Source organism: Rhea pennata, chromosome 13 (genome assembly GCF_028389875.1).
Source record: "Rhea pennata isolate bPtePen1 chromosome 13, bPtePen1.pri, whole genome shotgun sequence".
Classification (NCBI taxonomy): Eukaryota; Metazoa; Chordata; class Aves; order Rheiformes; family Rheidae; genus Rhea; species Rhea pennata.
Window position 1 is genome coordinate 2707298 of NC_084675.1, and position 25343 is coordinate 2732640.

General features: G+C 58.2%; 2 protein-coding genes and 1 non-coding gene across 6 annotated transcripts in view; 2 read left to right on the top strand and 1 right to left on the bottom strand.

Annotated features, from left to right (window-relative positions):
- The first annotated feature begins 9421 nt into the window (after nucleotides 1-9421).
- Nucleotides 9422-9503, top strand: TRNAL-AAG (transfer RNA leucine (anticodon AAG)). The gene has a single exon. It is a non-coding gene; the product is annotated as a tRNA-Leu (tRNA).
- A 5903-nt stretch (nucleotides 9504-15406) lies between these two features.
- On the top strand, nucleotides 15407-20787 carry SETD6 (SET domain containing 6, protein lysine methyltransferase). The gene is made up of 9 exons (XM_062586348.1): nucleotides 15407-15456; nucleotides 15738-15836; nucleotides 16096-16240; nucleotides 17035-17176; nucleotides 17525-17719; nucleotides 17920-18040; nucleotides 18495-18675; nucleotides 18903-19045; nucleotides 19602-20787. The coding sequence occupies exons 1-9, from the start codon at nucleotides 15430-15432 to the stop codon at nucleotides 19911-19913; spliced, it is 1365 nt and encodes a 454-aa protein (XP_062442332.1). The 5' UTR covers nucleotides 15407-15429; the 3' UTR covers nucleotides 19914-20787.
- Nucleotides 20788-22406: 1619 nt separating this feature from the next.
- CNOT1 (CCR4-NOT transcription complex subunit 1) overlaps nucleotides 22407-25343 on the bottom strand; it is a 63275-nt gene continuing 60338 nt past the window's right edge. For all 4 annotated transcript variants that reach the window (XM_062586127.1, XM_062586125.1, XM_062586126.1 and 1 more), the window contains exons 47-49: nucleotides 24531-24663; nucleotides 24295-24429; nucleotides 22407-23467 (exon numbers count right to left, since the gene is read on the bottom strand). In XM_062586127.1, coding sequence (XP_062442111.1) covers nucleotides 23389-23467; nucleotides 24295-24429; nucleotides 24531-24663 — 347 coding nt within the window. In that variant the 3' untranslated portion in view covers nucleotides 22407-23388. The remainder of the gene's footprint in view (nucleotides 23468-24294; nucleotides 24430-24530; nucleotides 24664-25343) is intronic.

The window sequence follows — 25343 nt, forward strand, 5'->3', positions numbered from 1 at the left end:
TCAGCATGAAGGGGGCTGCGGGAAAAGGCGTCTTTCAGATCTAGAAGTGTAAAGCAACCTTGTTCCCCCGTAAGAGCAGTTAACAAGGTATATGGACTTGCCGCTATGGGGTGGATGCCCTGTCCTGTGTGATTCATTGCTCTAAGGTCTTGAGCTGGACGAAAGTCTTCCACCATTTGCTGCCTTAAGTGGTAAATTAGGAGTATTGTCTTTTGATTTGCATTCTATTAGGAAGTTGTATTTGAACAATTCTGGAGTTACAGGAACGAACCTTACGCTTGCTTCTAGTTTTAAAGGGTATTGCTTAATTCTTAGCGGCGATGATCCTGGTTTGAGATGGACTCTTCCTGGTTCTGCCCTTGGAGACCTTCCTGGGACCTCTGCAGCCCACCCAATAGGGATTACAGCATTCTCCACTTGTCGAGGAATTGTTTTTCCCATGGAACCTATATCCTGCAACAAAAAGGCTGTTGGCTCAACGTAGTTAGGTTCTGGAACATGCATTTCAATCTCTCCTTGTCTAAATTTAATTTCTGCTTCCAGTTTTTCAAGTAAGTCTCTCCCTAGCAGGGGTTTTGGAGAATTCTGCAAGTACAAATCTTGGTGAGTGACCCATTGCTTCCCTAATCCTAATTGTAGGGCTGTGAAAACTGGCCGAGTCCCAGGAGACCCTGTTGCACCAATAACATAAATGTTTCTGTTATTTAATTCTCCCTCCAAAGTGTTCGACACAGAACAGGTATCCCCGTATCAACCAAAAACGCGCCTTCTCCATTTCCCAGCCCAGCTTTAACCAGAGGTTCCGCTGGGAGAGATTGCTCCGGTCTCCTTTGGTCCTCCCCGACTGAGAGTAAAGAATTTGGGAGAGTGTTTTGCTTTTGGAGGGGCCACTGAGCTTTTCAGTGTCCCACTCTGTTGCAAAGGGCGCATTGGTTTTCCCTCAAAGGAGGTCTGGAATTTTGCAACGGGGCAATTTTCCCCTGGCCCCCGACCCCTTGCTTGATACTGCCCTCTCCTTTGATTATCTGTAGCGCAAGTGTTCTCTTCTGATGCTGCTAGCAGCCCACTCTTTGTTGTTTCCTTCTGTCTCTATATGTATATGCTGCCCAAGCCACACGGAGCAATTTGCCCAGATCCCTCGCATCACTTGTTGTAACCTCTGTAATTTCTGCCTTATATCATCCACGGATTGTCCTAAAGGTAACGGAGCCAACTGATTTCTGTCTTCTGTGGAATCAGGATCGATAGTTGTATATTTACGAGCAGTTAATTTGTTCATAAAATCCGTAGGAGACTCCTTTTGATGCTGCTTTATTTTACACAATGCGGACGAGTCAGTTGCCTTAGCTACTGCATTTTGAACTCCAGACGAAACCCACTTTTGATGCTGGGTTAGGAGTTGTCTTGACCCATTGACATTCGGATCCCAGTTTGGAACTGCCGAAGGAAAATGGGTCTCTACCATCCCCTATAAAGCCCCTGAAGCGATGAAGCGATCTGCACTTCTACCTGTGTTCGAGCTGCCTTGCGAACCTTTTGTCTTTCGGTGGTGTCGCAAAATCGCTTCAGTATCTTTCCAGTCTGGATCCTGGGTTTTAATCATCATCTCAAAAGCACCAGCCACCTGCTTTGGGTCATTCCTGTAACTTTGGGCTGCCGATTTCCAGTTATTAAGGTCAGTGATTGAAAAGGAGACCTTTACGGTTCCTGGTGCCTCGTGCCCCACTGCCTGGCATAGGGGAGCTTGTGTGATTTCTGCCTGTTCAGCTCTTGCTCGCCCTGCTCTTGGGCTAAAGCCTTCCGCCCGCAGCTCTTGTGCGTTGCCCTGGTGACTGTGCCCTCCGTCTTCCATTCCGGGCCCATCATGTCCCTGATCTTGGGGTCCCAGGCAGCGATTGGGAGCCACCGCTAAATCAGTATCATTCTCTTCCTCCCTCTGTTCGCAGGCTTTTGAGCACCTTTGTCCTGTACTACAAGTAGAACAACATCTTTCCAAAGTTTTGCTTTCCTCTTTTTCCAATGCTAGAACAAGGGGATCTCTAGGTGCCAAGTTGATACAACATTCCTGCCGTTGCCATAAAACAAGGCTCAAAATAACCCCCCCCCAAATGTAAAGCTTTAGAAAGCAGGCACGCTTCATTACAGCGCTGGACGCACAAGGGATCGTTCCTGCTGACGTGCGTCCAGCGCTGTAATAAAACAGGCCTGCTTCCTAAAACTTGAAATTAAGTTTCGGGCGGTTTTATTGTGAGCCTGGTTTTTACGGCAACAGAGGCAGATCCCAAAGCCCTTGTGTATCGTGTGCTATGGGAGGAGACACCGAAGGCACCGCAAGGGGGGGAGGTGGGAGCAGACGCAGGAGGGCAGCGAGAAGGGGCTGCGTGAGGAGCGGCGTTCGGAGGGGCGGTTTTGGAGAAAAGCAGATGGAAGTGGAGGTGACCTGTGCAAGGGCCCGTGGTTGGGTCCCCGGCTGGAGACGCACTTTTGGGAAGAGGTGCTGCGTGGGCGAGGAGGCGTGCGTGTGCAGGGACCGTGTCCCCTGGGGCACCCGCATGGGGACAGGGACAGCAACAAGGGAGGGCAGCCAGTGCAGGACCCGTGGCGGCGCGGGCCGGGAGCTGGTGGCGAGCTGGAGCCCAGGAGGTGTGAGGAGAGGCTGAGGGTGCTGGTGCTGTCCAGGCAGGAGAGGAGAAGACGCCGAGGGACACAAAGCAACCGTGGGCCAAAAAGCTTCCCAAGATTTTATTGGAAGCAGCAGCGGCTGTTGCCTGACGGGTGTCTGCGGGAGCAGGCCAGTGTGTGCGCCTCCGGTGCCAGGGTGGGCATCTGCGTCGCGCCCCGTGTTTGCGCTGTGTGTGCGCAGGATGAGCCCCGATCTCAGGGGCCCGGCGTGGCCCTTGCGTCCCTGCGCCGTCCTTCTCGCTGCCCCGTGACACAGCTGCAGGAGAAGGCTCTGCGCAGAGCCCGAAGCGCTGTGCTGAGGAGCAAGGGCCATCGGCGGGGAGCCACAGGGCGCGGGCGAGCGGCGATGCCTGTGTGGGGAGGAGAGTGGTGGGCGAGGGCTTGTGCGGGTGCAGGGCGAGCAGCAGCCCCCGCCACTGCGGGCTTTGCCGAGGGGTCGGGCTCTGCGTGGCCAGCTCTCGTGGCCTTAGCCCTGCCGGCCTGAGGGCCGCTGGCTGGACGGGGCCAGGCCCGTCATGCCCAGACAGGCTGGGGACTGCGGTACGTACCTGGCTCAGCCTCCGCGGGGGCTCCGGAGGATGAGGATGAATTTGCATCGTCGTCTTGCTCAGATGCAACCTGCGTGGGGAGAACAAACCGATCCCGCGAGGGCCATTAGCTCCGAGGCTGCGAGTGCTGGTGGTGAATGGAGGTGGGGGGCACGTGGCAGACGGGGGGGCTGCCTGGCGGGGTGTGGGAGGTGGCTGCTGCTGGGGCCAGCACCTTCCCTCCTTGCTCTGCGTCCGCCCTCCCGACTCCCCGGCTTGAAGGCAGTGCAGGGCAGGGAGGGGGTGCCAGTCCGGGGGCCTGCGGCGGGCTGCACCGGAGAGCTCCGGGCATCTCCCCACCACGTACACGCCACACATAGCTCCCACGTCCGGCTTCCTCGGAGGGTCAGTGCCGACCGTGGGCTCTTTGCTCACCTCATCCCAAGGGCCTCCAAGCACGGGCACGGCTGCAGGATCTTCTTCTTCAGGCCCTTGCGGGGCCTCCTCCCGAGGGGCTCCGGCCAAGGGCAGAGCTGCAGCCTCGGCTCCAGCAGGTGCTGCTAAGGGGAGAGGTGGGTGCAGCGCGTCGCCAGCTCCATCTATGCTGCCGGCTGAGCTGGACAGGTCCTCGAAGCTGGGTCTGACCCAGATGGTGCGGGTGGAGGCCTCCCGCTCGAGCTGTCGCTGTTCCAAGATGCGTCTTTCAGCATCACCCTCCCCTTCTTCATCCTCACTGGAGCTCCCTTGAGCGTCCCACGGCGCTGGCAGGACTCTTGCGGCCACCTCCTGTTCTGCTGCTCGTCCCTTGTGCCCTGGCCCACTGGCAGCAACTGGGGAAGCTGGCACGCTGGCCATTTTGGCAGCCCTCTTGCCCCCACGAGCGTGGACATCTGCTCCTTGCTGAGCTGCGAGGACAGCGCTTCTGGCGTGCTCTCTCCTCGGCTGCCGCGCTGCCCTTGCTGGTGGTGGTGGGCTGATCGGGTGGGCCACCAGGTTCTGTGGGACAGCCACACTGATCTGCTCTGCATCTTCCTCCCCACCTGGATGCGCTGGCTGGTGGCTGGGGCCTGGTCTTGCATCGTCTTCGTGGCTCCTGATGGCAGCCATGAGCCCCTGCACCGCGTCCTCCTCAGCCGCGGCAGGTGATGGGGAGCCCGGCGGTGCTGTACCCTGGCTCTCGGGACTCCCTGCTGTTCCCACATTGCCGAGGATGCTGGGCGCAGCGCTGTCCAGCTCAGGAGAGGAAGACGACACGGACAGCTCTGGCAGCGTTTCCCTCTCCTGTGTGGCCACGATGTCCTCTGTGAAGTCCGTGGGCAGCTCAGCGCAGGCAGGACTGTGAGCTCGGCTCTCCCTGGTGGTGAGGTCAGCGTCCTCGGGAGAGCTTGTGGCCAGGGCAGCCGACTGCAGGGGAACGTCCGGGGCAGGAGCTGCTCTTTCTGCCTGGGACGCCTCTGCAGGGGGCACTTGCAGGCCTGGAAGCTGCCGGTCTTCCGTCTGGGACTCCTGCGGCCTCTGCTGCCAGCCCTGATGGCAGCGCTCGCCCCGTGACACGGGGGCTTGGGCAGCCGCCCTGCTCGGTACCTCTGTGCCCCTGCTGTCGGTCTCCTGCGAGCTCGGTGGGCGGGGGAGCGGCGGCAGCCTGTCCCGTCGGCTACTCTGAGCTGGGGACTGGCTGTGCTGCATTGCTGCGGGCTCCCGGTGGCCCAGCTGCGGGGAGAAGGAGGTGTGCGATGGGGCGGCTGCAATGGCACAAGCGGCCCCTGAAGCAGCCGCAAGCCCAGCGCGTTTCCCGGGGAAGCTGCTGGCTGAGGCCGGTTCTTGCAGGGCCCGGAGTAAATGCCCCAGGCGGCGGAGCTCAGGGCTGCCTGTCTCGGCCCAGCTCCCCGTCCCAGCCCCTCCCTGCTGGCCGTGCTGGTCCCATCCCCGCTGCTGCCTCTGCCTCCGGTCCCATCGCTCACCTCGCTGCGCTCCTGCGCCCCGGGGTGCCCGTCTGCGGGCTGGGAGCGGGCGTTCGCCCGCTGCTCTAATGGCATCTTAAAGATGCTGTGCCACCTGCAACGCTGGCACGCAGGAGAGCTGCTCGCTGCTGCTGCTGCAGCCGCTCGCTCTCCTGAGACCGAGGATCACGGGGCGTCGGGGCCTTTCACCACTGTGACGTACTGCCACAATGGCCTTGGTGGGATGATGCCACCGCCGTCACAGAGCCCTGGGTGTGACATAGGGAGCCCCCTGAGCACATCCTGTCCGTCCCCCATGAGGACCCCCATGACAGAGCCCTGGTGGTGGCCTTGGGACCACCTCGAGGATGTCGTGGCACTCACCCATGGGGCTGCTGATCACAGAGCCCTGGTGGTGGCCATGGGGACCGCCTCGAGCACGTCGTGGCACTCACCCATGGGGTGCCCATCACAGAGCCCTGGTGGTGGCCTTGGGGACCACCTCGAGCATGTTGTTGTGGGCACTCACCCAAACAAATGCTTCCATAGTGTAGGTCGTGCTACAAAAAAGATACCACACACAGCTCTGTTTCCCCAGGCGCTGAGCACATTCCCACTGTCCACAGCCACCCGTCACAGCCCTGCTCCCACCTCGCGCTGCAGCTCCAAAGCTGCTCGCATGGGCCCTGCCCTGCCAGCAGCCGGCCCGGGCACAGGCAGCCTTTGCCTTTGGTGGCACCAAGGTGGGGCCTGGCTGCGCTCCAGCCCTGGGTCTTCCTGCTGGCCCACTGCAGGCACAAGCACAGGTGCCCCCGAGGCAGCAGCCGCAGCTGCAGCAGCCCCTCCAGGGCCCATAACCTCAGCCACGGTCCCAACGGCATTTCACAGCCAGGCTCAGCTCAGCCCACAGCTCTTGTCGGCCTCTGAGCGCAGAGCTGCCTGGGGCCACGCGGGTTGTGGCACGTCCACTCCGTCAGCTCTACCCTACACTAAATCGAGGAATAAATCCCCCCCTCAGCATCGCAGCTCAGCGGTTGCTCTTTCCCCACAACTCTCCGTCACCACCATCCTCACGCTCTCGCGGCAGGCCCCAGCTCCGCTGCCTGCCTCTGCCTCCACCCTCGCTGCTCTCCTAGCTGTGCTGCTGCGTGTCCGGTGCCATTCACGGGCTCCCTGCAGCCATTTACCTGCCACTGCTTGGGCATCGCCGGGACCCTGGGCCAGAGCCCTGCCGTGGGGGCCCCGAGGGGCGCTGCTCCCTCCTGCCGGCACCAGCCTGCTCTGGCCTTTCCTGGCCCGGCCCCACACACAGGCAACTCCTCCTCACCCCCTGCTTTCACTAACACAGCCAAATGGCTCCACGATGTCACCGCTGATGGCTGTAAACCGCCAAAGTGGAAATGAGGGGGCCTCAGAGGTGAGCGCCTCCGTCACGGCCAGAGGAAGGATGTCCTGCCTGGGCACGAGGCTCAGCGCACCCAGCGCCCAGCCGCTGTCTCCCCTCGCAGCACGGGATAACTGAGGAACCGAGAAGCACGCGTCCGCCCGAGCACGTTGTCTGTGAGCTGCGAAGTGCAGCACGTCCCTTGCACGGCCGCTGCACCGCGCCTGGGATGTCAGTCCGCCGGCAGGCGGCAACGGCCAGCCCCAGCCATGTCCCCCCCCCACGCACGAGCCGCACGCAGCTCCCAGCCCCGGCTCCGCGGCAATGTTAGCGCCGACCACTCGCTCCTTGCTCACCTCATCCCCACGGACTCTGGCCAGGCGCAAGCCGCAGGGAAAGGGGCCGGGGGCCCTGGCCCACGCCACAAGGCACGCCAAGGCCCACGTGCCACGCTGGAAGGCACCTGGAGGTCCCTTCCCAGAGCTGCAGCAAGATGCACACGGAAGCCCCTTGGCCTCCCCGAAAGCCATGGCCACGGGGAAAGACAGAGATCCTGAGCCCATGGCAGAAGCTACGGGCAGAGCCCTGATGCACCGAAAGGCACTCCTAGGCCCTGGCCTGCCCCACAAGGCACGCGGAGGCCCCATAGCCTTACCCAAAGGCATGGGGAGGCCCTAAGTGCACAGCGAACAGCACACGGAGGCACCGGGGGGGGGGGTGGGGTGGGGGGCAAAAATGGCACGATGAGGCACCTGGCCTCGCACTGAGAGGCAGCCTGAGAGCTCTGGCCGCTACCAAAGGCACGACGAGCCACCAGGGCTGCCCTGAGGGACGCTGCAAGGGCTCCAGCCCCCGCCAAAAGGCACGCGCAGGCCCCGGCCGCACCAACGGCCCCCGGAGGCCCCAGGCCTGCACGGAGCAGCACGCAGACGCCCCCGGGCCCCAGCAGATGCACGTCCAGGCCCTGAGAGGCCTCGAAGGGCACACGCACTGTCGGCCCCCTCCATGGCGCTGCCTCACAGGCCCCCGCTGTGCTCCTCCAAAGGCCGAGCAGAGGCCCCAGCCCCACGCCCGAAGGTGCATGGGGGCCCACGGACCCACCACAAGGGGCACACCGGGAATCCTGGGGCACCCGGAAAATCAGCCGGGGCTCTCTGACACCCCCTGGGATGGGAGCTCGCCGAGGACCCTCTCATGCGCCCAGCGGCACCCTGAACTGCCCGGAAAGAGCCGTGCAGGATCCCGGGGGGCAGCGGAAGGGACGCCGGGGCCAGGGGACACAAGCACGAGGGTGCCGCAGGAGTGGGGCTGCGGCAGAAGGCAGAGCATGGCAGGGGCCAGGGCGCCCCTCAAGGCCCATCCCCCCCAGCGGCTCGGCCGGCCCAGGCCCCCCGCGGCAGAGTGGCGGTGCTCTGCCCTCCCCAAGAGCTGCAATGGCAGCTCTCACGGCCTTGCCCCGGGGGCACCTCGACACCAGCACGCAGTGCACAGCCCAAGGATCGCCCAGGTAGGGACCAGCTCCTCCTGGAGACACGTTTCCTGCGGTGGCAGCAAACCAGCGGTGCCCCAGGGGCAGCAGCTCAGCACAGCCCTGCCGAGCACCCCGCCACCAGCACCAAGCGCAGCCCCTCCGCTCGGCAGCCCGTGCCCAGGCCAGCGGCAGAAACGTCACCAGGGCGGTGCTGCAGCTGCATAGGGCAGGAGACCCCACAGCCCACAGGCGACATGGGGGGACACGCCGAAGGCACCACAAGCGGGGAGGTGGGAGCAGACGCAGGAGGGCAGCGAGAAGGGGCTGCGTGAGGAGCGGCGTTCGGAGGGGCGGTTTTGGAGAAAAGCAGATGGAAGTGGAGGTGACCTGTGCAAGGGCCCGTGGTTGGGTCCCCGGCTGGAGACGCACTTTTGGGAAGAGGTGCTGCGTGGGCGAGGAGGTGTGCGTGCGCAGGGACCGTGTCCCCTGGGGCACCCGCATGGGGACAGGGACAGCAGCAAGGGAGAGTGGCCAGAGAGGGGCCCCACAGGAGCTGGGTTCACGCGTGGGGAGAGGCGCTGTCCCTGGGGGGGGGTTGCTCCTACCATGGGCAGCCGGCTTTCAAGGAGAGCATCCAGCCTTTGCCGTTGGGGTCGATGTTCATGAGGACCAGCCCTTCCGCCAGGTCGGGGAAGATGAGCTGCACCAAACCAGGGCCGTGATGTGTGGTGGGACGGGGGGACGCGCCAGTGCAGTCCCCCCCCCCCCGCCGCAGCACTGTCCACCAGCAGCCGCACTAACAGAGCTGGAGGGGCCCCGGCTTTGCGGTGCTCTGGCACCCCCTGAGCCCCGGGGCTTTCGGCAGCGCCGCAGCGCTGTGCTGGCAGCGGCAGCGCGCATGGCCCAGTTGCAGGGCACAGCACGGCCACGGCACCGCCGCCCCGGCGCTCCGGGTGCCTTCCCAGCAGCACAGCGTGCCAGTGGACGTCAGCTCCCGCTGCGTCCGCGAGTGGCTGCAGGCAACGGACAATTCCCGCCCCGTCCTCACACCGGACTCACTGCAAACTTGGCCAGCATTTAGGCTCCTGCCCCAATGCTGATGCTGATCACGTCCTTGAACCTGGAAGGCGGAGAGGCAAGTGCAGGGGGCCCGGCAGGCTCGGGCACCCTTCTGCCCACTGCGAGTCCTGCAGTGGAGCCCAAAAGGCAGGCAAGATACTAGCTTATGGGTACGATCCACCCCCCCACCCACATGCTCTCGCCTCCGGCCCCCCAGCTCCCTGGCCCGCAGCCTCGGCTGGCACCCAGGACCCAGGCAGTCGGCAGAGGCGGCAGCACTCTCCCAAAATGCTGCACCACGCTGGGCAGCATGGCAGCCAGCTGCTCCACGGATGAGTGCTGGAACACAAGACACCAAGGTAGTGTGGCCGAGCGGTCTAAGGCGCTGGATTAAGGCTCCAGTCTCTTCAGAGGCGTGGGTTCGAATCCCACCACTGCCATGTCCCTTTTCACTCTGGTATCTGCTGGAAGGACAACACAGCTAGGCACAAACAGCCCGGGAGGCTCCTGCAGTGCATTGATGGTAACTTATTGACGCAGGTGGTGGAGGAGCCTGTGAGGAAGGGTGTCCTGCTGGACCTTGTCCGAACCAACAAAGAACTGGTCAGAGATGGGAAGGCTGAGGGCAGCCTTGGCTGCAGTGACCACGAGATGGTGGAGTTCAGGATCCTGTGTGGAGAAAGCAAGGCAGGAAGTAGAACCCTGGACCTCAGGAGAGCGGACTTTGGCCTCTTCAGAGACCTATTTGGAGGAATCTCATGGGTTAAGGCCCCAGAAGGAAAGGGGGTGCAGAGGAGCTGGCTAGTATTCATTCAAGCATCACTTCCTCCAAGCTCAAGAGCTGTGTATCCGAAGGAGAAGGAAGTCCAGCAAAGGGGGCCAGAGACCAGCACAGATGAACAAGGAGCTCCTGGCAAAACTCCAACAGAAGAGGAAAGTTCACAGAACGTGGAAGAGGGGCCAGGCTACTTGGGAGCATTATAAGAATGCTGCCAGAGTGTGGAGCGATGCGACGAGGAAGGCTAAGGGCCAGTTGGAATTGAGTCTGGCAAGGGATGTCAAGGACAACAAGAAGGGCTTCTTCAAGTACATGAGTAGCAAGAGGAAGACTGGGGAAAATGTGGGCCTGCTACTGAATGGGGCGGGGGCCCTGGTGGCGAAGGCTCCAGAGAAGGCAGAATTACGGAATGCCGCCTTTGCTTCCGTCTTCGCTGCTAAGGGCAGCCCTCAAGAATCCCAGAGCATCCAGACAAGGGAGGGAGCGTGGCGAAAGGAAGCCTTTCCTTTGGTTGCTGAGGGTAGGATTAGAGAACTTCTGGGCAAACCTGACGTCCACAAATCCATGGGCCCTGATGGGATGCACCCACGGGTGCTGAGGGAGCTGGCAGATGTTGTTGCCAGGCCGCTCTCCATCATCTTTGAAAGATCATGGAGAACTGGAGAGGTGCCTGAGGACTAGAAGAAAGCCAATGTCACTGCAGCCTTCCAAAAGGGCAAGAAGGAGGACCCAGGCAACTAGAGGCCGGTCAGCCTCACCTCCATCCCTGGAAAGGGGATGGAACAGCTCATTGTGGATGTCATCTCCAAGCATATGAGCATATGGAAGAAGAGAGGGTGATCAGGAGTATTCAGCATGGATTCACCAAGGGGAAATCCTGGTTAAGCCATCTGATAGCCTTCTCTGATGGAGTGACTGGCTGGGTAGATGAGGGGAGGGCAGTGGACATTGTGTCCCTTGACATGAGCAAGGCTTTCCACACTGTCTCCCGTAACATGCTCCTAGATGAGCTCAGGAAGTGTGGGTTAGATGAGTGGACAGTGGCTTGAGAGCTGGCTGAAAGGCAGAGCTCAGAGGGTTGTGCTTAGTGGCGTGGAGTCTAGGTGGAGGCCTGTGCCTAGTGGTGTCCCCCAGGGGTCAGTGCTGGGTCCCATCCTGTTCAGCTTCTTCATCAAGGACCTGGATGAGGGGACAGAGCGCCTCCTCAGCAAGTTTGCTGATGATCCCAAGCTGGGAGCAGTGGCTGACACACCTGAGGGCTGTGCTGCCATCCAGAGAGACCTGGCCAGGCTGGAGAGCTGGGCAGAGAGGACCCTCCTGAGGTTGAGCAAGGGCAAGTGCAGAGTCCTGCACCTAGGGAGGAATTACACCATGCCCCAGTACAGGCTGGGGGCTGAGCTTGTGGAGAGCAGCTCTGCAGGGAAGGACCTGGGAGTGCTGGTGGATGACAAGCTGACCATGAGCCAGCAGTGTGCCTCTGTGACCAAGATGACCAATGGTCTCCTGGGGTGCATTAGGAAGAGGGTTGCCAGCAGGTAGAGGGAGGTGATCCTGCCCCTCTCCTCAGCCCTGGTGAGGCCTCTTCTCGAGTACTGTGTCCGGTTCTGGGCTCCCCAGGACAAGAGACATGGAGCTACTGGAGAGAGTCCAGCGCAGGGCTACGAGGATGATCAGAGGGCTGGAGCATCTGCCGTCTGAGGAACGTCTGCGAGAGCTGGGCCTGTTTAGCCTCGGGGAGAGAAGACTGAGGGCAGATTTAATCAATGTGTATAAGTACGTGAAGAGAGGGTGTCAAGGGGATGGGGACAAACTCTTTTCAGTTGTCCCATGCAAAAGGAGTAGAGGCAACGGGCACAAATTGAACCACAGGAAGTTCCACCTGAATATGAGGAGGAATTTCCTCACTGTGAGAGTGATGGAGCACTGGACCAGGTTGCCCAGCGAGGCTGTGGAGTCTCCTTCTCTGGAGATACTCAAAGCCTGTCTGAATGCAACCCTGTCTAAGATGCTCTAGGTGACCCTGCTTGAGCAGGAGGATTGGACTAGATCATCTCCAGAGGTCCCTTCTGATATTACCCATTCTGCGATGCTGTGATTCTGTGACACGGGGAGGCAGGAGACGGCAGTTACGGGGCCGGCGCAGGGCAGGACGCCCTCGGCAGCCGCACGCCGGCTGTATCGCCCCGGGCCGGGTTATGTTTGCAGCTCCTGCAATGTGCACAGAGCACGGGGGCCTCGGGAGCAAAGCGCAAACACAAAGCCAGAGCCCGGCAGGGACCCGTGGCACGTGGTCCAAGGCAACATCTCCGGCCCCTGCCCTCTGGGTCCTCCGTGCCCGCCTAACGCCGCATGCGGCCTCCACTGCCCTCTGCGCAGTGTGGCTGCGGGTCGTCTGGCTCTGCCCTCTCTCGTGGCCCCTGCTGCCTGGGGCAGCCGGGCGACCGTCGCCGGAATCCTCCTGCGCCCCCACCCCCAGGTGTCCCCGCTGTTGGGGGCTTCTTCTGCCCCCTCTAGGCAGCCCTGGGGAGGCCCCACCGGGAGTGCTCTGCCCAGGGCTGGGCTCCACAGCGCGGGGCAGACGTGGAGCTACTGGCAGAGGGGCAGCGAAGGGCTGCTGAGATAACGAAGGACCTGGAGCGTCTCTGCTGCGAGGAGAGGCTCGGCGAGCTGGGGCTGCTTCGGCCTGGAGGGGCCCAGCCGGCGGGGGCACCTTATCAACGTGTATAGACCCCTGAAGGGAAGGGGTCAAGAGCGTGGGGCCAGGCTCTTCTCAGTGGGGCCCAGCGACAGGACGAGAGGCAACGGGCACAAACTGAAACCGGGGAAGTTCTGCCTGAACAGAAGGGAAAACTGCCGTGCGGGGAGGGGCAGGGAGCAGTGGAGCAGGTTGCCCCGAGAGCTGTGGAGTCTCTGGGCTTGGAGCCGCTCAGAAGCCGCCTGCCCTCGGTCGTGGGCGACGTGCGCTGGGTGACCCTGCCTGAGCAGGGGCGTCGCGCTAGCTGATCTCCGGCGGTCCCTGCCGCCCTCAACCACCCTGCGGTTCTGGGCCCTTCCCCGCGGTCCCCGTGGCAGCCGGGTGCCCGGCGCCCGCTTCCCCTCGCCCCCCGCCCCGGGCGTCCCCGCTGCTGGGGCTTTCTGATGCGCTCAGAGATGTCACAGCACCGCGGCAGCGGTGACCTCACCGGCCCAGCCCGGGACAGTGGTCACCGAGGGTTTGCGTGGGGAGGCCGGAGCAGCTCCCAAGGGCTGCGCCTGCTCCCGTGCCCTCGGCCCTGCCATGCTGCACGCCATGGGGCTGGCTCAGCATGGCTGGGTATCCTTAGTCCAGGGCTGCGGCCGCCTGCTCGGCCTCTGCCCCGGCGTCCTGCTGCTGCTGGTGCTCTGGACCGTCCTGCGCGGTGGCTCTGGCCAACGCCGCCAGGTAGGAGAGAGGCCCCGGGAGCAGCCCTTCTCCCGCCCGCAGTGGGGTCGGGGCTGGTGGGGACCCAGGAGCGCGGCGGGTGGGGGGCCGGGGCGCCGCGGGCTCGGCCCAGGCCACGCTCCCGGTGCCCCCCATGCTCTCGTGCCCGCAGGTCTCTCCCTGGAGCCGGCGCCGGGGGAGGCGCTGGGGCGCCCAGGACTCAGGTGAGGCTGCGCTGCCCGGGCGCTGGCTCCCGCTGGGGACGGCGTGCCCGCCCTGCGGGGCTCACGGCCCCACGGGGCCCGTGGGAGCTGGGCTGACGCGTGGGGAGAGCCGCTGTCCCCGGGGGGTTGCTCTGGGACAAGCCTCGCCCCAGGGTGCTGGGCTATGGGGTGCCCCGTCCGCCTCTGCCCCACTGACCTGTGCGACCCTGCTGGGGGCTCCAAGCCCTGCCCAGTCGCGGGCTGTCCTGGATCCCCAGGGCCCCTGCTGCGTCCCTGATCCTCTGCCATGGGGCCGGCTGGCAGGAGGGTGTGGGAGGGGTTGTCCGTGGGGCCGGGCAGTTCCCGGCACGGGGCTCTGCTCTGCGCTCCCTGGCTCCCGGCCCCGGGAAGGGGAGGGCTGCCCTGCTCCTGCTCCCTCTCCCACACCAGGCCCCAGCCCAGCTCTGCTCTGCAGCGCCGAGCGCTGCCTCCGGCCCCGTGCCCAGCAAGGTCCTGTGCCCAGCCGGGAGGCGGCCGTGGGGCTGCGCGTGGGGCAGCACCCGCGGCCCTGCTCAGGGTGCCTCGGCCCCCCGCTGTGTTGTATTGCAGGCGATGAGCAGTGGGCGTCCGGCTGCAAGGGCCCGGGCGCCTTCCTGTGCTACGACCTCAGCTGCAGACCCTGCAGCGAGGCCGCGCGGCGGCGGCAGTGGCGGCTGCGGGCAGCGGCGTGGCAGAGCCCCGGGGCCTCCAGCCGGCCGCCGTCGCCCTCCTCGGCGGGCTGCAGCCTCCGGAGGGGACACAGCCCCCGGGCCGGCTCGCCCGCCGTCCCGGGCGCGTGCCCGGCTCACGGGGCTGGCAGCCTGCTCGGGGGCGCCGATCCTCGCCCCGCGTCCGGGCTGCGGCTGGAAGAGCCTTTCAGGAGGAGGCTGCAGATGCACGTGACGAAGAAGTGCCTGGAGATCCGCCTGGGAAGCTTCCCCGCCGCGGCGCAGCGATCCCGCGAGGTGTCCGTCCGCAGCGCGGAGCCCCCCGCAGCCCCCCCGCCGCCGCGCTCCGCCGCGGCCCCCAAGTACTTCCACACCGCGGAGGCCCTGTTCCTGCCGGAGGAGGCCCGCGAGGCCCTGGAGCTCCACGTCCGGGCGAAGCGGCTGCAGCGCCAGTGGGGCTCGGCCGGGGAGGCGCTGGGAGCGCACGCGCCCCGGGCACCGCTCTCGGCCCCTGAACGGCCCCGCGCGGAGACCCGCGCTCGGCTCCCCGCTCTGCGTCCGCCCTGCCCTCCCCGGGCCACCCAGCCGCACGCAGAGCCGCGGCCCGAGCCGTCCCCTCCGGAGAAGGACGATGACAGCGGGCAGGAAGAAAAGCAGCAGCGAGGGTGGGACACGCGCGGCAGGCTGTGGCGCCTGAGCGATGCCAGGGGAGCGGTCATCTACATGGGCCAGCGGCTCTCCCCGAGCGTCGGCGCCGTGCGGCAGGCCATCCTGAAGGTCCTGGGGCTGCATTGCCTGAGCAAAGGCTCCTTCGATTAAACACAGAGCCCCCAGCAGCATCGGGGGAGCGAGGACGGGCGGGAGAAACCGCAGGGCCGAAGCTGGGGGAAGGAGCACGCGGAACCGGCCACTGCAGCAGAGACATTCGGCCGCCGGCCCCGAGGCGGGAGCCAGCAGGGCGGGTCGAGGACGGAAACTGCGCTCGCCCGAAGCGCTCTGGAAGTTGTCGGCAGCCCCCACCGAGATCAGCTCTGTCAGCGGGAAAATAAAATTCGCGCGGTTTTTCACCCTGCAGAGGCCTGTTTGTCACTGCCTGCAGTCGGCAGCGCGGATAAGCGAGCACCCGGCCGGGCCCCGCGTTCACGCGCGCCCCCGCCGCGGCCCGCGGCCCCGCGACGCGCAGCCAAAGCGCCGCCCCGCTGCGAACTGGCCCCCCGCGGCCGCCGTCGGAGGGCGCGCGCGGGGGCGGGGCCGCGCGGGTCACGTGGGCGCCGCTCCATGGCGGCGGCGGCGAAGCGGCTCAAGGTAGCGAGCGGCGGCGGCGCCGGGGGCGGCCGGGGCCGGGGCCGGGGCCGGGGCCGGGGCGGCGAGGGCCCCGCGGCCGCCGCCGCCTTGCGCCGGGGGAGGCCGAAGCGGCGCCTGCGGGGCAGCCCGCGAGGCCGAGGCGGCGGCTCGCGCTTCCCGGCCGGCCCAGGCCGCGGAGAGGGCGGCTTGGAGGCCGCGCGGCGCCCCCGGCCTGTCCCGCCCCGCCCGTCTCGTTTCCCCGGGGGCAGCGCTGGTGCCTGACGCGGTGTTTCTGCGTGCAGGTGGCTGCTGAGAGCAGCCCCGCCGAGGCGGGCGGCGTCGATCCCGTCCGCGGCTTGCTGGCGTGGTGCGAGAAGGTTGGCTTGGAGCTCAGCCCCAAGGTGAGCGGGGCAGCGCGGGCCTCGGCGGGGCAGCGCGGGCGGGAGCCACCCAGCTTCGGCGCCCGCTGAGGGAGCCGGCGGGCTGGGAGGCCCCGAGCACCGGCGCGTGCGTGCGGGAGGAGCACCAGAGAGGAGATGAGGAAGGAGATCCAAACCCTGCCCGGGTTCGTGCCACACGCGCTCCCCGCCAAGCGAGGCAGAGTCCGGCCGCAGCCGCGCCTCCCTCTCCGCGCTCCTGACCGGTCACCTCTCCCCCAAGGTCTGCGTGAGCAGGGAGCGCACCGTGGCAGACTACGGCATGTTGGCCACCGCGGATCTCCAGGTGGGAGAGGTCCTCTTCACCATCCCTCGTGCTGCACTGCTGTCCCAGTACACCAGCTCTATCCAGCCCCTCTTGCAGGAAGGTGAGCGCAAGGGAAGACCTGAAGAATCTGGCTTCAGCTCTCAGCCTGGGTAGGATGTAGTTAGAGCTTCTCCAGCTGCTTTATCCGCCTGTTACCAGCAGGCCAGGTGTCTTTCTCAGCACCATGCTTGCATTTGCTCCATTTCCCTTCAGTGCAATACAGCTGGTTTAGGATAAAGTCCAGGGAATGCTCCTGCTTTGTGCAGGATATCAGTGAACCTTGGGAGCAGGAAGTAAAGTCTTGGTGAAGAACTAGTGCCTTGACTGCTGGAGGTAGAGGGAACAGGAATTTGCAGGGCAACGGGTGAACAGGAGGGATAGGGGATGGCTTGGGAGAACTTTATGTCTTCCCCTGGTCCTAGGGCTCAGCACCCCATCCTTTCCCAAGGCAGTCCTGAGCCATGCTGGCAAAGAGCACCGTTAGAAAAGCTGATTACGCCAGTGTAACAACCACCACTGTGGCTGTGCTTTCCTCAAGGTGTCGCAGGAGAGAGAGTGTTTTTTTCCTGCTCCAAGCACCCGAAGCCGCAGTTGAGGCTGCAGTGAGGCATTGGTGGGGACGGAGGCTGGAGTAGCTCATCCACCCACTCAGCACCATGGCTGCAGAGCAGGGCAGCTTCTGGTTTGGTTTGATCTCTGGCCAAACCTGAGATTTGAGAGATCTTACGCCAGACTTAAGCTGTTTTCCTTTGTGCTTAGCTGAGCTTTGATACTTAAAAGACCATGTTCTAGGAAAAGGAACAAAAAACAGATCAGAGTACATCCAACCCTGCTCTGTCCTCTTTGGTTCCTTAGCCCGAGAGTCACTGCAGAGCCAGTCTGGTTGGGTTCCTCTCCTTCTGGCCCTACTACATGAATATACAACCAGCAACTCCTACTGGCAGCCTTATTTCTCACTCTGGCAGGACTTCAGGAGCTTGGATCACCCCATGTTCTGGTAAAATGAAATCTAAGTGGCACTGTGGAGTAGGTGAATTGGGCAGTTGAATCCAGGCTTTGTCCAGCAAAAAGCAAAACTTAACTTAGCCCTGGCTGGTTTGGGGGTTGGATGTGGCTTTACTGGATGACTTTGCTATCTGCTTTACTCCAGCCCTGTGCTGTGAGTATCAAGAACATGAGGGACCCTCCCAGGCACTAACTACACAGGGTGGTAGCTGGCTACAGAAAGTATTCGGAAAACAGGAATCAGTAGAGCCTCCCCAAGGCTTCGATTCTGGAGGAGGGAGAAATTTATAATTCTTTTCTCTGCAGTAGATAGAAACCTTGCTATTTTTTCTTGCAACAGGCCTGAAGAGGAGAGAAAAAGGCTTTTGCAGGGCACAGGCATCCCAGAAGCAGTAGACAAGGACCTAGTTAACATCCAACTGGAGTACAACTCCATCATCCTGCCCTTCATAGAGTCCCACCCTGACATCTTTGACCCCAAGCTGCACACGCTGGAGTTGTACAAGGAACTGGTGGCATTTGTCATGGCCTACAGGTGAGAAGGGAATGGGGGGAACAAGGAGAATGGCTCAGGATCTCATACAGGGCTGATAAAGAACACGTCGTAGCATTACAGACTGAGAAATGATCACAGCCGGTTTACTTACGTTCTTGGGTGTACTGCAACCTTTTAGGGAAAAGCTGATGCTTGCTGCAAGGTATAAAACTGGCTCATCTGCCACTCCCTTGTATTAGCTTTCAGGAGCCTCTGGAAGACGATGAAGACGAGAAGGGGCCCAACCCTCCAATGATGGTGCCAGTAGCAGACATCCTGAATCACGTAGCCAACCACAATGCCAACCTGGAGTATGCTCCGGTGAGTGCAGAGCCAGCGCCCGCAGCGCAGGCTGGCGCCCGCTCCTTGCAAGGCGGGGCTTGCCTTTGGGACCGGTGCTGTGGAGAAGCTAGTGCTGTCCCGGCTTCAGACAGGGAGATGCTCCCATGTGAAGCCAAGCGAGCCTGGCCTGGGTCTCATTAGTATAAGGCTGTTGTACATATTCCCCTGCTGTTTGCTTGGTTTAGCTAGAAAGAGCTTTAGGTCATCTAAGCCTCTTTGAAGGTGCTTTTGCTGCAGCATTAGGCTTGGGACCTGTTTCTCCTCTTAAGAATAGAGGAGCACCGGTTAGCTTTTCCCTAGGATCACAAACAAGGGAATGGTATGTGCCTGAATCACTGGCAGGCCGGGCAGCCTCCGCTGAGACCATCCCCCTCCCAAGCCTGGTAGGATTGCAGAAGCTTTTAGAGCTTTTTCTCTCTCTTTTTGCTTGCAGAAATGTTTACGGATGGTCACAACACAACCCATCAGCAAAGGACAAGAGATCTTCAACACGTACGGACAGATGGCCAACTGGCAGCTCCTACACATGTATGGCTTTGCAGAGCCATACCCTGGCAACACCAATGACACGGCTGACATCCAGATGGTGACAGTGCGCAAAGCGGCACTGCGGCGTGAGTGTCACCTGTAGCCATTCCAGGGAAGGATGGGTCAGTGGTCCCTCCCCTCCCCCCCCCCGCCCCATTAAACAGGGCTTTAATGAAATAGGGCTCAAGTGTGAGGGAGAAATGAGATCCTCACATAGCACATAAGGTGCTGGGGATTATGCCTAGATTTACTGCCTCCTTTCTTCTGTCCTTCCAGTGGGTTGGGTTTGCAGATGTGTTTGTCCTCAAAACAGGTGCCAAAAGTGAAGCAGAGCAGCAGCTGGTCTCAGAGCAGTGGGACTTCCTATGCCAGCTGGAAATGGTTGGGGAGGAAGGTGCCTTTGTGCTTGGCTGGGATGAGGTGCTTACAGAGGAGGAGCTGTCCATGACCCTGAAGGTAAGCAGTGCTGAGGGATCACGGATCAGTGGAAGAGCTACGTGAATGGGAAGAACCCAGACTTAACTGCATGCTGGTTTGAACAGCTACACTACAACACTGTTAATTGAAGGGAGACAAGCATGTGAAGGCAGTTTGGTACCAACAGTCCTGCACAAGAAGTGATAGGGGATGGGGTTGTCCAGCCCCTTGAGGCTTCCGGTGCTGCGTTACTGTCTTCCTTCCTGTAACTAGCCAGCCACACACCTACGTGCTTACAGGTTGTGAACAGCTTCATGGCTACTGCTGTTCTGGAGTTTTTGCACCTTTATACAGAGCAGCTGATGTGTTCTTTAAGACTGGTCCCAACACCCAGGTTTGCCATTTCAATATTCTTCTGACCCATCAGTTACTTGTAATTAGGTATCCAAGTCTGTTTTATCATCCAACATTTACAGCAGCTGAGGAATAATTCACTTGTTCGATACAGCCCTAAGACAGTACTCCTTTAGGGAGGAAATCCTGATGTACTCACACAGCCAGTGACTTACTTGTCTCCTTGCTGGGGTGATTACAGGTGCTGTGCATGTCAGAAGAAGAATTCCAGGAATACAAGGAACAAGATGGCTGGGAAGATGACACTGAGGAGGAGGAGAACTCAATCCTTTCTAACGAAGCTCTCTCTCGACTTAAAAACCCTTGCAAGAAGCTGCTTTATGACAGTGTGCTGCTGACTCTGGAGTCCTACAGGTCAGACTTGAAAGCAGAGCAAGACTTGCTAAATAATAAGGAGGCTTACGAGAGACTGAGCCGAAGGGAGCAGCAAGCTTTGCATGTGCGCTATGGACAGAAAAGGATCTTGCATCAGTTGCTAGAGCTGATACAGTAGAAACCTGACTCTGGAACTGCCTGGAACTGAGCTCAGAAAGAGCCCTTGGCAGTTTCTTCTACTACAGCAAGAAAAGCAAGATTGAATTTGGGCCCACTAGTCCCTCACCTTGCATCTGGCTTTTTATCTACCTCTGTATAAAGAAAAACTTTAAGCAATTATTTATGGCAGAGGAATGTGTGTGTGTTGAGGGTGGGGGGAGTGGGAGGTTGTCATACAGTGAGTGCTCTGGAGCACAACCAGCACAAGGAGCAGAATCCTCCTCTAGAGGATTTATTAAAACTCAGATCTCCTAATACTTGCTTGCTGAGGACAGACACATGCTGACATTATGACAAGCCTGTTCCCTCACTTAGCATCAGTGAGGTACGGCAAGAGCTGTTCTTTGTCCAGATGAACAGGGGCAGAAGTACATGTTTACTCAGTAAAGTAATAGTTACCACATCTGACATATCCACCTGCTAAACTACACTCTTCCTCTGTACTCCATTAGCAGTGTGCAGTACAGGAGTATACCTATACCAGTACATCCGTCTGATTTTCATGTAGCATAACAAGAGGTTTCCTTTTATCTCTGTCAAATGCATATGGTATATATCTCAGGCCCATACTGTTTATATATGCTATATAGTAGCACTGTCACAGTTCTGCAACTGCTGTAGGTTGAGCATTGGATACACACCCTCCAGCTGATGCAGTTCTTCCCTGAAATTGGGCTTTGCTCATCATGTTTAGCTGTGCTAATATATTCCCTTCAGCCATTCCTGTACGACAAAACTGTAAAGGTTTACAGGCCAAGCTATGTTTAATAAAAACAACAGTTCTTACTCTGCCAATGCTGTCTGCTTCAACAGGGTGCAAAGTCCCATCTAAAGAGAGATCTTTCCTGATGCTGCTGCACAGTTGGAAATATTGCAAAAAAGCAAAACCAGGACTACTCACTTGTGTTAAAGAGGTCAGCTACAGCCCTAATTGCAGTGCTGGAGGCCAGAGTGTTTGCACCATTGCCCATTATTTTTTCTCTCCCCTTTCCCTTCTTCATTCTTACAGCAGAACATGCAGTGGCTGTTTAGAGTCCCACCTGTCATCTTGGCTCTTCTCTTCCTCTAAAGGCTAGGAGATTTTCAAACTCAGCCATACAGGAGATTGAAAGGTTAACCTTTACTCCTTAAACATGAGGTGCACTATGCTCGAGGCCTCAGCTGTGGCAAGAACTCCTTGGTAATCCTTGTGGAGCTGACAGAAACACTATTTACCCTGACAGAAACAGGCTCAGTTGCAGGTTCCTTACCTGCTAAGAGAGCATACAAAACCTAACAGTCTGTGCTACCAACCAAACCTACACTATGAAGTTAATAGGATCTTGGCCAAGTCCTACTTCCACCTTTGTCTATAACCACCCTAACAGTTCTTAAGGCTTGAAGGAACCAGCTACATACAGCAGTTAGTACAGAACAAAAAAAGCCTTTGAGCTTTAATATAGTCAGTATTAGGAGTCATTAAGACAGGACATTATAGTCACTAAGCTCTGCCTATGGTTAGATTAAAAAAAAAAAATCCTCACAGAATCTGGACTAGACGAAATACTGACTGCTAATAGGTCCCTGTAACCTAATCCAATAAAGGTGGAAGAGTAACCACCAGAACAAAAAACAATCGATACTTTAAAGGCTCAGCTTCAGCACGACTGCTGACCTGCCAAAACAAGGTGCAGGGAATTGTAGAAACTGGCAAGAGACTCCCCCTTTAGACAGAGGGGACTGACAAAACACTGCCCAGAAACAGATGAAAAATCCCCCTTGAGCCACAGGCTGCTGGCACATTTGGCTGTCACATTTACACTCTGTGGATGAAAGGCATGGCCAGATGCAGTCCCTTATAGCTAGGCAAGGGAATCCTGATCTCTCTCCCCATACAGTAGCAGTCAACTAGATTTCAGTCAACTAGATTTAACAAACTAGAAGCTTTTTTAGAAAAAGAAAATGGTGAAGCTCTTTTTCTTAGCATCTGTTCAGTTGTAAGGCAAAGGTTAAAACAATTCAGAGTATTAGCAATGCTGAAGCCACCTAGCCTCACTACAGCCAGCTTGCAGACTTGGAAGGATTCGTGCTGAAGTATAGCAGGTAGCAAGTCATTAGCAATGAAGCTGGACTACCACCTATTTTCTGTACCCCTCCGCTTTTAAGTAGTGTGCTGGAAGAATAACACCTCCTCTCCAACACAACTTTCAGAGACAAACCTTGCTTATGAACCTGCAACTAAGATACTTCCCTCCCAAAAAGCTATATTGAATCCTTTCCTCCAGTGATTCAAACTAAGTTTCTTTCTCTTCTTTCTCATCTTATGCCACAAAACCAGCTCTGTTACTCCTCCTAACAAGCAGTGCCTAAAACACAATGGAAAACTGCAACTTTTAGGTGGGTGGAACAGACTGAAAGACATCAACTGGCCAAGCAGGATGGAACTGGAGAGAATAAGCACAGTGGCACGTGCTGCATGTCATGACTTTAATGTGTAACTACAGTATGCATACATACAAGAAGTGGGAGAACTAAAGCCCAAGAACTAGAAAGGCTACAAAATACAACACATGGACCAATACTTTACAAAACATTCAAAATCCTTACAAAATGGGCTGTATTGGTCCTTTGGTCTTTTTTTTACAAACTTATACTGTGTGGCCATCAGGGGGAAGGTCTAGGTTTAGTCCCCCCTCCAAAATTTACAAGTGTCAAGAAAAGAAAGGAGGAAAAAAAAAAAAAAAAGCTATAGGCCTGGTCTCTGGTTTCTTCACTAAAAACAGCTGACCCTCTCCCAAAGGGCCTGAGGTGTATCCTCTCCAACAGAAAGGAGGCGTTCTCCGACTGCCACTCCCCTTGCTGTCTGTCAGCATTTGATGTGGGGGGGAAGGGGGAAAAGCAACTCTGAACCTTGATCCCTCCCTCACCCCTTCCCTACTCCATAGTATTCCCATATTCCAAACACATCCACTTTTGTTTGTAAAACAACTTAGTGATTTAAAGGTCCCCCATCCACATAAAGAAAAAATAAGTTACATAATATTATAACTGGCTTTTCAATATTCTTTGGGAGTCTGGGAATGTCAGGACAAGGAGGTCTGCCCCAGACAAGTGCTTGGCATCAGCAGCTGCCCCTTTATTACAAGCTGGACAGGCACCAGCTACCCACCTGTCTTTACACAGTTTGCACAAACCCAAAAGTCCAGACAAACGTTTCTGTTCCTTGTATTTACACTAGTTCAAAATTATATTCACAGCATCTTCTGAATTTTGGCCAAAAGTCAAAAACTTGTTTCAAACTTTGGAACGTGCCCACACAGACTTTCACCCAAGATCCGTTGCAGGTACCCAATCAGGGAGCTGGGAAGGTCAGGAAGAGCCTTACAGATTCTTCTGTCAGTCGATGGGATGGGGACCTCCAGGCTGGCACGCTTACAATACAAGATGCAGCTCATCTAACTGGCACCAGTCCCTTCCATTACTTGCTGGGCCTGCTTCTGCCCCATACAGCACTGTGCAACTGACTGGAACAACCTGAACACAGAAGCAAAGCAGCATTAGGTGTGTTAGCTGTACCGCCCATCAGGTGATCCCCACCACCACAGGATGAAACAAACTGCCAAACACATGTGAATTAGTGAGTCCTGTGTTGGGTAAAGGGGCTAGTCTCATCTCTTTTGGGGGGGGATACCTTATCACCAGAATTACAGTGACCTTAGTTCAGTTCCCATAAGAATAAGGGGAAACAGCCAGGTACTATCTTCATGCACTACCACCATAATGAACCTGTCCACGTTACGTAGGCGGCCTGCTCTGAACCATCTGTACTGAGTCAGTGATGGCAGCCCAATTCCTCTATTATTTCTGCATCTCCAAGATCTCTGCAACCTAAAATTTCACTATGGAACAAACGCTTTCACACAAAATTTTCAGATTTGCTGGGACAAACAGATGGCTTCATTTCCTGAAGAACAAATCTGATTATATCAGATGCTATTGTGAATAAGTGGTAACAAAAGTCCAGTAAGCTATGCAGTCACTGTTACAAGGCAGCAGCTCTGCCTGGGATTTTCCAAAGCTACCCTCTTCTGCACAAGAGTAGCATTAACTTTCACAAAATGGTAACAGAAAAGCAAGTTATACAGAAGCAAAGTATATAAACAGCCAAATGGACAAAACAAATTAGTAGCCAGCTCCTGGACTTCAAGTAATCACTTTACATTTCGCCCCTAATGTTATGCATTTTCCTCTTACTATCACCGCAACTGGTGCTTCCACTACGAAGCTCCAAAGATTCAAGATGTAACTCAACCCATTTCAGATGTTTTGTTTTAGTGATTTAATAGTAAAATTATACTCACTTCTCAATCTCTGGAGCACAGTGAACAAACTCATGGTTCCAGAACTTAAACGCTGGATTTTTTATCAGCTCAATGAAAGTAATAAGGAGACCCCAGGGGTGAGGCCTATTTACAATCAGTCGTTCCAAGAGAACCCTGAAGTCCAAAGTAAAAACAGTTAGAGCTTAAAATCTCAATTACACAGGGAAGAAAGAGAAGCTGAATGCAGACAACTTAAATGCCTTCCCCCCTCTCACCTAGTGATCTGCTCCTGGATAGCCTCTGTGTTGGCCTCTGCAAACAGGTAAAGCATGGTGCAACTGAAGTAGTGGGTGTGACTGTTGGGGTATCGCAGCTGATTGGCAATTGCATTCAAGAAAAGGTACCGACCTGCAGAAGAGGAATAGTACAGTACATACAGTTTCCCTTAAACACACAAAACAGAAATAAAGAAACAACAAGCACTGCTTCAGATTAAGGTTAGTGAGTCTGTCCTACACAGCCACACAAAACATAACTAAAACCAACAGAAGGTATGAGACAGCATTAAACCAAGTTGATGGGGCAGTAAGAATTTGATTTCTCTTCATTAAACTGTTCTCATTCCCTTGCATACCTTGAACATTTAATATTTCTCCTGTATTCACAGTTTAATATTCTAATGTAGCATCACAGGATCGGTAAGATTGGAAGGGACCTCCGGAGATCATCTAGTCCAACCCTCCTGCTCAAGCAGGGTCACCTAGAGCATGTTAGACAGGGCTGCATTCAGGCAGGCTTTGAGTATCTCCAGAGAAGGAGACGCCACAACCTCGCTGGGCAACCTGGTCCAGTGCTCCCTGCCCTGCGCCGGCCCCGTAACTGCCGTCTCCTGCCTCCCCGTGTCACAGAATCACAGCATCGCAGAATGGGTAATATCAGAAGGGACCTCTGGAGATGATCTAGTCCAATCCTCCTGCTCAAGCAGGGTCACCTAGAGCACATCAGACAGGGTTGCATTCAGGCGGCCTTTGAGTATCTCCAGAGAAGGAGACTCCACAACCTCGCTGGGCAACCTGGTCCAGTGCTCC